General features: G+C 37.0%; 1 protein-coding gene across 1 annotated transcript; it reads left to right on the top strand.

Moving 5' to 3' along the window:
• The first annotated feature begins 9,330 nt into the window (after positions 1–9,330).
• Positions 9,331–13,252, top strand: BNAC02G04310D (protein DGS1, mitochondrial). The gene is made up of 14 exons (XM_013820632.3): positions 9,331–9,633; positions 9,720–9,837; positions 10,340–10,543; positions 10,622–10,759; positions 10,840–11,001; positions 11,072–11,266; positions 11,452–11,552; positions 11,761–11,850; positions 11,986–12,058; positions 12,139–12,167; positions 12,245–12,368; positions 12,501–12,611; positions 12,723–12,823; positions 12,895–13,252. The coding sequence occupies exons 1-14, from the start codon at positions 9,401–9,403 to the stop codon at positions 13,013–13,015; spliced, it is 1,800 nt and encodes a 599-aa protein (XP_013676086.1). The 5' UTR covers positions 9,331–9,400; the 3' UTR covers positions 13,016–13,252.
• Positions 13,253–13,325: the final 73 nt, after the last annotated feature.

The following is a 13,325-nucleotide window of genomic DNA, read 5'->3' as shown; positions in this document are numbered from 1 at the left end:
CGCGGCGGAAACTTCAATATTATGATCCCTTCATTCTTGGTTCGCAAGCTGATCAGGTATGTCAATATATTCATAATTTTTTACCAATATAATTAATTAATGTTATATATTGAACTAATACTTTGTATAATTGATATGTATAGGTGTGCTACATCAGTTACCCTCGGGTGACGTACAGAGACGATCCATGGGTTACTGTAACGCAAATCAACCCAAGAGGACGAGTGGATGGAACTTCTGATGATGATGAACCATTGCAACCAGAGTCTACCAGCAACGCCCAGGCAGTTGAAGATTTGGAAAATGTTCAACTCGTTGAGAATTTGACTGTGTTTGGACATGATGCTGTCGTACATTCAGAGCCGGAAGCCGAGGTTGGGGAGTTTGATGAAGATTCAGAAGATTCTGATTAGTTTTTTTTTTTTTTTTTTTTTTAATGGTCCGTCGGAAATCCCTCGCAATATACCGACGACATAGCGACGACAACGGGTTTCATTGAAAATTGGAAAGGTCGTCGGTATTTTGTCGGAAAATACCGACGACATGTTTTTCTATAAAGTTTCAATCATAAAAATCTATAAATTTAGATGCCAAAACTATGAAAATAACACATAATAAGTGTTTAGTATAGTATTAGATCGCAACCGTTCAAATATAACAACTCATTAAAATATTTATGTATGCATATCATTGTTTTCATAACATCTCATCTTAACATTATGTACTTATACAATCATATTTATATAAGCTTACACTACAAAAAATATTGTTGTGTAAAATCGTGTTATAAAACATTTTTATTGTTAAATCTTTATGCAAATACTATATATATTATCAAAGGTTTGGATTTTGCATTTAGAAACTTGAAAATAACACCCTAAACACTAAGTCGTCGGAATTCCGTCGGAAAATACCGACGGAATGTGTCCGTCGGAAAATACTGACGGACACGTTCCGTCGGAATTTCAATTAGCCCGGGAGAACCAAACCGCTTGAAAATTTTCGCGAATCGGCATTTGGTATATTTTAAATATACCGACGGAATACCGACGAACCCGTGTCCGTCGGAATCCGCGGAAATAAAAACCCTTCTCCTTTCTTCTTCGTTATCTCCGCGGCCTCTCCCTCTCTCAAGATCCTCTCCGGCGATTTCGGCGATTCCGGCGACTCTCCGGCGATTCCGGCCTCTCTTCACCGGCGAATCCTCTCCTCACCCTCCTATCTCTTCCCCAAACCCCAAATCATGTAAGAATCATCCCAAACCTTTTTTTTTTCAATTGTTTAGGGTTTTGGAAGTTGATCTCGGATTTTAGGTTGTTTGATTGAACATTTTAGGATTGAATGGATAGTTTAGGATATATAAGTTAGGATTGTTGTTTTAGTTTTTTTTGGAACATTTTTTGATTTTTAAAAACGTTTTTTGATTTTTTAAAACGTTTTTTTTTATTTTTAAAAACGTTTTTTGATTTTTAAAAACGTTTTTTGATTTTTAAAAACGTTTTTTGATTTTTAAAAACGTTTTTTGATTTTTAAAAACGTTTTTTGATTTTTAAAAACGTTTTTTGATTTTTAAAAACGTTTTTTTGAAAAAAATATAAATATTTAACACCATTTTTCTTCATTTATAAATTTTAACAACATTTTTCTATATTTATAAATTTTTTATAATTTTGTATACATATATATATATGTAAATCATGTATAGTAAATTTTAAAATTTTTAATATTTTTTTTTAAGTTTCCACTAATAAATATTTAACAACATTTTTTTTAAAAAATATAAATATTTAACAACATTTTCTTCATTTATAAATTTTTAACAACATTTTTCTATATTTATAAATTTTTTATAATTTTGAATACATATATATATATATATATAAAAGGTTTAATAGTTTTTTTTAAAACGTTTATAAAACCTTTTGTAAATATATAAATGAAAATATGTTTGATGGGTTAATTTTTTTTTTTTAGGGCCGAGGATGAAGCCCGCCCCGCAGCCCGTCTTCGACGTAGTTCGGTGAGCGGTTCCCGTGCATCGGTATCGTCTCATGACTCGGTTCCGGTATATATTCCCGCTCCAGCTCCCTCTGCCCCTCACGCTGCCCCTCACGCTGCTGCTCAACAGGATCCGGGGGTCATGCCGGTTCATCTATTGGTTCAACAACCAGGTCGAGAGCATCTCCCGTTTCTCCAACCCAACCCACGACGAGGCCATAGCACTTGGTTAGTATTTTTTTTTATTTGTACCGTTATATTTTTTGCTTTAATTAACTTGCTAACTTGTATTTTTTTTTAAAGGTTCACCAAGTCGAAAAATGGCATTAGCCGGAGCATCAACCAGATGATGTACTCCATGCTCCGTTTTGGATATCCAAAGTGGAGTGTGATCCCTTCCGACGAACGAGAGTTGTGGTTTCGTCAGTTTGCGGTATAGTAACCCTTCATTTTTTTTAAGTTTTTACATTTTTTTACATATATTTACTTATTAAATTGTGTTTGTTTTGTAGCAAGAGTTCAACTGGCACTCCGATCTTACGGAAACAGTCCGTAAGAAATTCAACGAAAAGGCCATGGACTCTTACACAAAGCAGATAAACGCGTGGAAGACAGTTTGGCAGAAGAACAAGAAGCCACGGTTCATCAACGGGGGGGTGTGGGAGCAGTTGATAGCTCATTGGGAGAGGGAAGACACTGCAGAGACGTCTTCTAGGAACTCCAGGAACCGGAAGAGCGATCGTGGCGGGAAAGGTATGTATGTGCACAACCTCGGCGCTTGCTCCATGTCTACTAAGGAGGATGAACTTGTAAGTTTTTTATTATTATTTATCTTTATATTTTTTAAATAAATATTTTATATATTTTTTGGCTAATAATGGCGGTTTTTTTAGATCGAAGCAAATGACGGTAATCCCGTTGATCGTCTCCAACTCATTAAGGTGGCTCACACTAACAAGACGACGGGTCAAATTCAGGACCCCGTGATCAGAGGTGTAGTTGATTTGGTGGAAGCTGAGATAGTTTCTCAATCTCAGCCTCTCTCTGATGACGGCGACTCCACGGGAGCTTCAACCAACCTGTCTCTATTGCAAATAAATGAGATGGTTGAAAAGGTAATTTTTTTTATTAATATTTTTTTTTATAATGTCGATTACTTACTTTTCCATATTTACTTACTTTAAATATTTTTGTAGGCGGTTCCTAAAAGGAAAGGAGGCCGTTTAGTTGGGTTGGCCCGTCGTGCTTCTTCGTATCCGGCATCTTCTTCGCAAGCTCCGTATGCCGATCCCATGATTCTCGAGGAGCTACATGACAAAGATGCACGGATTGGGGCATTGGAGGAGCAGAACACCACTATCCTTTCGGAGAATGCCACTATCCGTTCGGAGAATGCCACTATCCTTGCTGAGTTGGCATCCCAGAAGAAGTTCAACACCGAGATTATGCAGAAGCTTGATCGTTTGATGTCTTCGAGTTCTTCTTAGTTTATTTCGGCTTTATAAAACTTTCAGAATGTTTTTTTTTCCTATTTCGGTTTGTATGAATTTTAAACTTTATGAATGTTTTTTTCCTATTTCGGTTTTTATGAATTTAAATTTTATAATATTATTAGTTTTAAATTTCCAATTTTTTAAATTTATTAATATCAAAAAATATATAAAAATGCAAAATTAATTTGTAAAAAAAAAAGGGTATATACCGACGGACAACGGTCGTCGGAATATACCGACGGACATATATCCGTCGGAATTTACCGACAAACCAATTTCCGTCGGAATATACCGACGAACGTGGTTCGTCGGAATATACCGACGAACGTGGTTCGTCGGTATATTCCGACGACCGTTGTCCGTCGGTATATTCCGACGCCTACAGTTCGTCGGAATAAACCGAGGAACCACGTTCGTCGGAATTGTGGTTTTCCGATGAACTCCGGTCTTCTGTAGCCGCATCGTAATATCGTCGGAAGTTCGTCGGAATGACGTTTCTTGGTATTCGTCAGAAAGTCGTCGGAATTTCTGACGAAATTCCGACGAACGTTTTTATTCCGACGAAACGATACCGACGGACGGGTTCGTCGGAATTTCGTCGGAATAGACCGATTCCGACGAATTACCGACGATTTCGGCCATCAGAATCCCCCTGTTTTCTTGTAGTGAATAATAATCAAGATGTGCATAGAATATTTGGTTTCTGAATGTGGTAATCAAAATAAAACATGTCATATAGTATATATCAATTTAGATCAGGTTTAAGAATTTTTCAAGTTTATGATCGGTTTTGATTTGGCTACGGTTTAGGTTTTACAAAAATGAACTGATTGCAACTATATTTATTTTTATATCGTTACATTAAATCAGTTGTAGTGGTGAAAATTGACTGTTTGTTGGTAAGGACCACAAGTTGATTTGGTGATAATGATTCATATCTACGTTTTATGCCCTTATGTATGCAAGACGGAGGGTCAAGGGAAGCGTGGCCGGGACAAGTTAAGGCCGCAGCGGTGTTCAAGTGTGTGAAAGTGACGGCAATGGAGGACGGGGGGGACGAGTACGCTTACCAGGCGGTGGTGAAAATCGGTGGCCATATCTTTAAAGGCTTCTTGTATGATCAAGGGCTTGAACCTAAAGAAGGTTTTCCTAATATGTCGGATTTGCATTTAGGTGGGGGAGCCAGTAACCACAACGGTGTGTCTGCCTCGCAGCCTATTCTCGACCCGCCAAATGTCTATGGTGGTGGTGGTGGTGGTGCAGGCGCTGGGTTTTACAGTTGAACCATATCTATTAAAAAAAAAATCCAACTGGGGTTGGATACAAATGAATAGTTCACTAACTCTATTGTATGAATTGTTCATGTGGACGATACTACTTTCTAATGCTGGAACTAAAATTCTCGGCAGAAGTTTTTTACCTTAATTGGTGTTGGAATGTTGTTTTTATTTATAAGTGACGTGTCTGCAAATGTTTTTTTCTTTCTTATGCAATGAAATCATAGTGATGCCATTTCTTCGCGTACTTCGAAATATGTTACATAATACACAAATGTTGTAAGGAAATTCACCAATTTTTTTTTCAGCACTATTATCACTTTTTCCTTCAAAAGAGTAAACTATTGGCATATTATTATATTTTTTGTCGGCCCATATTATTGTACGTACCATTGATAGCTTTTAATTTGGATTTTTCTTCCATTCCTAAATTAAATGCTTGTAACCTTTATCTGCATTCTTCATGAGTTATCCCCATCCAAAATTTTAGGGCTTAAAAGCTGTTTGCTATAAAGTATAAGCTGACTCACTGAGCTACCTGAACACTTTTTAGTGTTAAACTATTCTCGCTGACTTTAGATTATTACGCAGGAGACTTCGAAATCTTGTGGTTTCCACCCAGGCATGTTGGTGGTGTCCACTGTATACTGTATATGTGTGGTCGATCCCTTGTTTTTCCTTTTATGATAGACGTATGGATTTTTTTTTTTTTTTGTGCAAGATTAGACGTATGGATAGTTGTTCGAATTCCATTTTTATTTGAAATATCTGGATGTTACAATTTAAATATGCTGTCTCTAGTAAAGGATTATGTCAGATCAAAAACTCAAACTCAAGGTCTCTCTTTCTTTTTTACAAAACAACTATGCAATTGAAGACTGAGAGGTCGTGGTCAAGTGGTAAAGGTCAAGTGCAATTGAAAACAACTATGCACTATATTTCAGGTTCGATCCACCTGCCATGCGAAACTAAGTTACATTTTTCTGGTCACCCTATACGAATATGGACTACTGCATTTCGGCCCATTTGAATATCCGTGAGATGGTCTATCCGTGGACATCTCCCACCCGGAAATTAGGTGTGTGTCTTTAATAACCCGAGTTTAACCCTTTTTTTTACAAGAAAAAAAAAATATGCAATTGAATAAGTTCATACCAATACCGTTATGTCAAATCATATATTTCGCCACTAAAATGGTAAGATCAGAACATATTTACTTGTTTGGAAAGAATTCATTTCCATAAATATTTAAATATACACGTATACTTTAATAGGAAACGAGATTTCTAAAATTTGAATGTGTGTTTGGTAAGCATGAAAACACTTGGTGAAACGAATTGTTTGTATATGAGAACTTCATTCATGTGTATTTCTTAACTCGATTGTGAATTCAAAACATTTCGAAAAAATAATAGAACTATTGTTAACAAAAAATTAATAGAACTATATGTTTAGGAACTGCTTTGTATAGGAACTGCTTTGTATAGGAACAAGCCAAAAAGCAGAAAAAAAAAAATCCTTCAAAGGCTCCAACCCTTTAGAAAACTGTTAATATATTCGCCTGCGCCGTAGGCTTTATAGGGTTTAGGCTTTTTGAACTTTAGAAGGTTATATTCGCCTACCCTCGCAAGAAAATGATATAGTATATGGTGCAAATCTTTCTATTAATATATGTCTTTGGGTTACATTTGTATAATATTGATGAGCATGTTGATTAGCTGGTAGAAGATGAATCTTATAAGAATAAAACCAAATTTATTTGTACGTGCTGCAGACATATACATATGGTTTCTCGTTGGTGGCCATTATGGATGCATGATGATTAGCATCTCTGCTTGTACAGCATCACACATTAATTTAGCGATCCATAACCAATTAACCATAAAAGTTTTAAGCTGGTGAGGATACGTATACCTATATAATCTAAAGAGAAGTACGAACATTATGTAACAACATGTGAGAGGTGCCCAAACAAAAAGAATGTAACATGTTTGCCACTGAAAGTTAAATAATTCAAAATTTAGAATATAAGACACCAGCTATGTAGATTATACTTTTAGCAACAAAGAAAAACTATGTGGATTATACGCATAAAAAGTGTATATAAACCACCCGTATATACTTGATTTAGCCTAGATGGATAGACGACAAAAAAAAAAACCCACCCGTATATAGTTCCTGATAAATAGAAAAGACTACTCGTATAGTTCATTCATTTAAGGAAAAAAACAGTTCAATCATTTACCATAAGATATTTCACAAGCAGAAGAATTATTACACAAGATGTTGTATAATCATAACACAAGATATTTAAAGTCTGGCGTAACAAATCTTTTGAAGTTTTAATCAATCGATTTGTGCGTTCACTGTAACCATGTTGAACGGAGCGCTACTGGAATTTTTCTTGAAATTTTAACGTTATGACACTGATTGCTTCTTTTCTCAACTCCTTGTTTATTTTTTGAGGATTATAACACTGACGATTAACACCAGAAAATCGAATGAAACAGTTATACGAAACAAAGTACAGTAATTCACTTAGACTAACATGTCATAAATCATAAAACCATTGACTATAGTTTGATCCCCCACACCAACAAGTTGGTGCACGGTCGTTGAAACGATTGCAAGCGGGCTTTAAAGCTGCCCGAACGATATAGGAGTCCAGATGGGTCTTGAGTACATCCTGACAAAAAAGTTGTTTAGACTTCGTCAAATGTGTAATAAAATTATATGAACAATGTTCTAAAATACGGTCTAGACCTGCCTAGTCAGAAAATCGGGTATGGACTAAACGATTTTTAAAACTGATTTACTAAAAAATTGATCTAATTCAAAAAATTGCCGTAGACACCCGCCTAAACAATAATTCTCTATGAGCCGCCTAATCATCACCTTACAATTTTTAAAATTTGATACTAAGCATAACCTTTTTTTCCCCCATGAGTGAGGAAATTGTTCACGATCAAAATCCATTCAGTAAAATTATATATCATTCTGACAAAATAACAAATAAAATTGTAGATCATAAAGAGACGTAAATTCCACCAAAAAAAGAGTAAAGAGACATGATCGGCGCCAGCGTCAGTCTGCATCAGAAATAAGTCTATGCCGAAAGTTTTTATGCAACAAAACAAAATTATAAAACTGTTTGATAAAAGTGAAAGGACATGTGCAAGGACAACGTGACCATGGGAAGCCAAAGAATCCAAGTATATAAATTAAGAAGTGCATGGATTTGCTAATTAAAGAGAGATTCATTCCCCTTGGTACTAAACCAAAATTAGTAAACTGTAACTTCTCTTTATTTAAATGCTAGTACATAACTGGAGGTATGGTGGACTGCATGCACACATGTTAAAAAGGGAATGGGGGCACTGAAAAATTACCACTTTACATCTTATTCTAATCTTTTGGATGGATTGTGATAAGATACTTACATTTGAGTTTACTCGTTGTCATAATGTTGTATAAAAGATCTCGTGCTGACTCTCAGGTTTTTAGGATCATAGGCGATTTAATAAAAATTTCAATTAGGGACTATGTTTATATATTTTTTTCAAATTTTTTTTGGAGAATCATAAACAAATGTTTCATTTGATTTTGCCCATGACCGATCTAGTTCGTATTTTGTTCGTACATTAATTGGCTTTAGGGCTTAAGCCTTTTTGGTAAAGAAGGAACAGTACTGTGTTCTGTATCTTATATACGATAATTCTATAACCATCATTCCTCATATGCGATGCATAGCCAACATATTTGAAAAGTATCAGGAATAGGTTTGATAAAATATGGTATGTGCTTCGCTGTTAGCTTGGCCTTCTACCATTTCACCTAAAATGAGAGATTAATCATGAAGATAAAAGGACATTCTAGTAACTTAAAGAATTTCTATAGTCTAGTAGTTTGTATTAGTAAGGTCGGTGCAAAATGCATAAAAATATTGTTAACAAACATTTTTTAACATGATCCAAAGGTACCGCACCCATGGTGGGAAGTGTAGTCCACATATGGACTCTTTCCTGGATATTCAAATGGGCCTACTGTGTGACCACATGTGGAGCTAATAATATCGCACTAGAAAAGAATCAACATTTGGCCTAGACCAACATGGCGACACTTCCTTCAGTGAAAACCACTAAACCACCAACGATATGGTTCACAATAAAACATTGACTTTGATCCTCAATTTTTTTAGGGTTATATACATCAATATAAACTTCCAAATTATGATTTCTTATTATTAAAATTCTTAATAAATGGTTATGGCCTCCAAAATTTCAAATATGAATATCAATTTGTGGAGAATTTATACACACAAAGTTGCATTAATTTACATCACAATACCTTTTTTGTCAAGCTTACCAACTCCCTCCTCTCCCATCCATTCTTTACATATGCAAAATTTATCAATTCAAATCAACCCTAAACCCGACCCAAATTTTCCAAATGCGAGTTGGTCTACTCTTACCGATAAAAGAATATCCATCGGCCCAGTATTTGTAGGTCCTCATAACCCAATAACAGCCCAATAAGGATCCATATGTATATATTTTATTTTAATTCATTTTTAAATTCCCGAATATCTCTCTTTACTGATTCTTTGATCGAAATCAGCCGCCGCCGACTCTAATGGATTCTCAACCGCCGGCGAACGAATCCCCACCGTCGACGACGCCGTCAAACATCGGAGACATAGTGCCTCTCTATTCCAGTTACCTCTGGAACCGCGTCGCTTCCTTGATTCCCACTTCGAACTCCATTATTCTCGGAAAATTCTCAAATCTCTTTCGCCAAACGTTCACCAAATCAAGACGTGTATCCTTCCCTCTTCCTCTACCCTCCGAGTTCCCATGCTCGTCTCCGTAAGATTCATCTCCTCTATATATGTTTAAGTAACTTCTAATAAGTAGTTTCTTAATTTGAGGTTTGAGCATTTGATTATCTTCAGCAACATCTCATCGGATACGTCGAGGATCTACGCCGTGTTGGAGGAGATAATGGCTGACGTTCTCTCGAACTTGCATGATATCCAGAAAAGTTTAGATTTCTGGCAGTCTAGAGCTGAGGTGAATCAACACTAACATTTGCACTTGACTTTTTTTTTTTTGAATTTGGCCCTACGGAACTGGTCCAGACTAGTCACGTGTAGCCACGTGTCGGTCCCTTGTCCCTGGCCATGCTGAAATGTTAATTCTCCGGCCTGGGAACCGTGATTTTTTTTTTTTTTGAATTTGGCCCTACGGAACTAATCCAGACTAGTCACGTGTTGCCACGGGTCGGTCCCCTGTACTTGGTCATGTCAAAATGTGAATTCTCCGGTGGCTGGAACTCTGGCCGTGATTTTTTTTTTTTGAATTTGGCCCTATGGAATTGGTCCAGACTAGTCAGTGTTGCCACGTGTCGGTCCCCTGTCCTGGCGATGCCGAAATGTTAATTCCTAGTGTCTGGGACTCGAACCATGGCCGTACTGGACTTTTGCCCTCAAGTTAATAACCACCAGGGCTTGTGGTTTATTCACACTTGATTATGTTAGTGAACATCTTTCATTCTTTATTGTATTGACTACAGGGCTCTAATGCTCGAAAAGCCTACTTCATGATCTTCGAGAGGGGACCAGTAGCTTTTGTGAATGAGAGTAAGAACTTCGTCCGCAAAAGTCTCAGTGAGGATTCCGCGATGCAGCATCTTTGTCTGTCGTCTTCGTCTCACATGTCTGATAGGATGAGGGTCTTGATGGAGCTGAGATCTTCACTCGCTTCCTTTCTTGCTCAGGTTATCATCAAAATTTCATTCCTTTTAAATTTTATGTGCATTGTTTTGGCAGTGAACTAATGTCAGTTGGTTCTCTAGCTTTATGTTGAGTTGGATAAACGTGGAGAAGATCTTTTGAAGAATCCAGAGAAGTCACTGCCGTCTTTGTTGGCTGTTATCAATCGATTGTTTTCGAATTTGGAGAGTTCTTTCAGTCATTTACATGCTGTGCGTGAGGTAACACACACTGATTGTTGACACTACCTTCACTTGTGATGGCCCTGACTCTTCTGCTTGCTCGTATTTGTTGTTGACAGTCTGATTCTTCTATTGATGGAAGTTACTCAATGCCGCTGGTGTTCGATCGACTCCCTGAAATTAATGAAGAAGGATCTCAGTGGACCGATTGTGAACTCACGGACGCGATCAACCTGGTTCATAAGAATTTGGAGAAACTTAACTCGTACTTATCAGTTATGGTAGGTGTGGCTCTAGTTAATTAACAGAAACCATCATGTCATAAAAAAAATCCTTTTCCGTTTTTAATAGGTAGGCAAGCATCGAAAGCCAAGGAGGATGACTCTGTACTGGGTTCGATACACATGTGGTGCAGTTGGGCTCTCTGTTTTTTCTATATGGCTACTACGTCATAGTAGTTTGATGGGAAGTTCTGACATCGACAATTGGATTCATGATGCAAAAGAAGCAACAATGAGCTTCTTCAGTGATCATGTTGAGCAACCGGTTTGTTTTTATCCTTCTCAGATTTTAAATGCAACTAGTAACTTTTCATCCTGATCCAAATACTTGTTGAACAGAACTGTATTAAAGGAGTATGAATAGAGTATTAATGATAATGATTGAGTTATTAGTCTGTTACTTGGCTTTTTGTTAGCCTGGAATTTTCTGAATTGGTCTTTATCTTGCAGCTGCTTGCCATTAGGGATGAACTCTTTGATACTTTCCGGAAAAGGCACAAGGGTGTTATGGAAACTGAAGAAGTGCAGCTGACGCAAGACTCACTGCATAGGTCGATATACATTTCCTTCTTGATGCTTTCCATCCTGGTTGCACTTTCTTGTTTTTGTATATGTGCGTGCATAGTTCCCTTTTCATCATAGCAATTCACTTTTTATATTCATATGTAGTTCACTGATCTAAGGGTGCGGTGCACATAAACACAACCAAAAATGCTTTTTGTTTCTGGCTGCACTCCTAATTTTATATTTGCTACGCAGGATGCTGAGGAATTTCTGCGAGCAGGATACGCGTGAAAAGGTTCCAGATAATGCATCTGATCAGGAGATGCTCGAAGTTGTTATGAACCGGTACAGCTCTGAACATTGTTCTTTGTTAGGCAGCTAAAGGCATATTGAATTGATTTCCTTCGATAGTTATCGCAAAGATCAAAGTTCCAGCACAGTGAGATGAGTATATATTTGAACTTTGCCTTCTTATTGCAGTTACGAAAAGGAACTCGTGCACCCTATTCATAACCTCCTTAACGGAGAGCTTGCACGTGGTTTGCTTATCCAGGTAATTTAAGTTCTTAGCATGAAGTTGTAAGATTACTGCTTGTGAAATTCTAATCACATCAAAATTGCTTTGTCTTTCAGGTCCAGAAGCTTAAACTGGATATAGAAACGTAATCTCAGCTAACCGTTAGCTATAAGTTAACTGTAGTATCATTTTGTATATAACTGAATAATCTTTATCCTGCAGAGCGATGCTTGAACTGGACCAGATACTTCGTGCCAATGAAATAAACTTTGCCATTCTAGCTGCGTTACCTGCGTTCTTTCTCAGCCTTGGTATGCTCACGCTGCTTCGAACGTGGCTTAAACAGGTGAGTAGATTTGATAATTCAAGCCAAACCAAATGTAACAGTGATACATATATGTGTGGAGATTCATTGTGCACAATGAATAATGCAGCTACTGTGTATCTTTATTCCGTTTGATTTCACTGGTGTGAATAGGATAGCAGAGCTCAAGGGCGTGGAAGAATTGCACGTATTCACAGGAGGCTACTTGTCGTTGAAATTGAAAAGAGGATTATGCAGTATCAAAGCTACATTGAACAAGGACGTGTAAGATGTCCACCATTTTATTTGTACTATTTTCAATCATTATTATTTTATGAATGTGTCTTTGAAGACATCCTGTAAAAAGTTCCTGGCTGTTTCTTGATGCGGTTACAGGATAAGGATGCAGAAAATGTATTTGGTTTGCTAATATACAGCCTTGAGCGTTTGTACCGGGTTGTTGAGAAACCTGCAAGAACGAGCGGCGAGTGGGATTTGTAAGTATTGCACTCTAATCCCATTAAACGTTTAGCTGAAAACAACTAATCTGATGTGTTTGTATAAACAGAGTGAAACAAGATCTGATCGAGTTAGGAAGGCCACAGCAGCAAACGTCGTACAAATTAACGGTGACACAACGGCTAGTAAAGGTTTATGACTGCTTGCTTCCCACTCTGCAGCGACAATAACATATCATGGGTTTCTTGATATGCTGCCTTTTATGAGATTCCAATTTTATTCAGTTATTCCTCCACTACCAATTCTTGCTTGACGGCCTTTAGGAGTCTTTTTCTCTCTTCTTGAGATGGTAAAACAAAGTTAGAGTGAGAAGACACGATGTAGGTTTCTCCTTTATTGAAACCTGTTTTCTCTTTTGTGGTCTTGTATGACTTTGGCAACAATATTCCCCAACCATTTTCAGTCTCTTCCCATCTCTAGTGAATCTTGTGGCATTATAATTAAAAAAACATGTGGTAATATGTGGAACACATGGGGCCG

The sequence above is a fragment of the Brassica napus genome, chromosome C2 (genome assembly GCF_020379485.1).
Source record: "Brassica napus cultivar Da-Ae chromosome C2, Da-Ae, whole genome shotgun sequence".
In the NCBI taxonomy this organism is placed as follows: Eukaryota; Viridiplantae; Streptophyta; class Magnoliopsida; order Brassicales; family Brassicaceae; genus Brassica; species Brassica napus.
The sequence above is the reverse complement of the archived record's forward strand: the minus strand, read 5'-3'. Positions and strand labels throughout refer to the sequence as shown.

Coding starts and splice junctions, on each gene's coding strand:
- BNAC02G04310D (XM_013820632.3), top strand. CDS start 9,401: ATGGATTCTCAACCGCCGGCGAACGAATCCCCACCGTCGACGACGCCG. Junction 10,544..10,621: donor TCGCTTCCTTTCTTGCTCAG/GTTATCATCAAA, acceptor TTGGTTCTCTAG/CTTTATGTTGAGTTGGATAA. Junction 12,369..12,500: donor TTCGAACGTGGCTTAAACAG/GTGAGTAGATTT, acceptor TGGTGTGAATAG/GATAGCAGAGCTCAAGGGCG.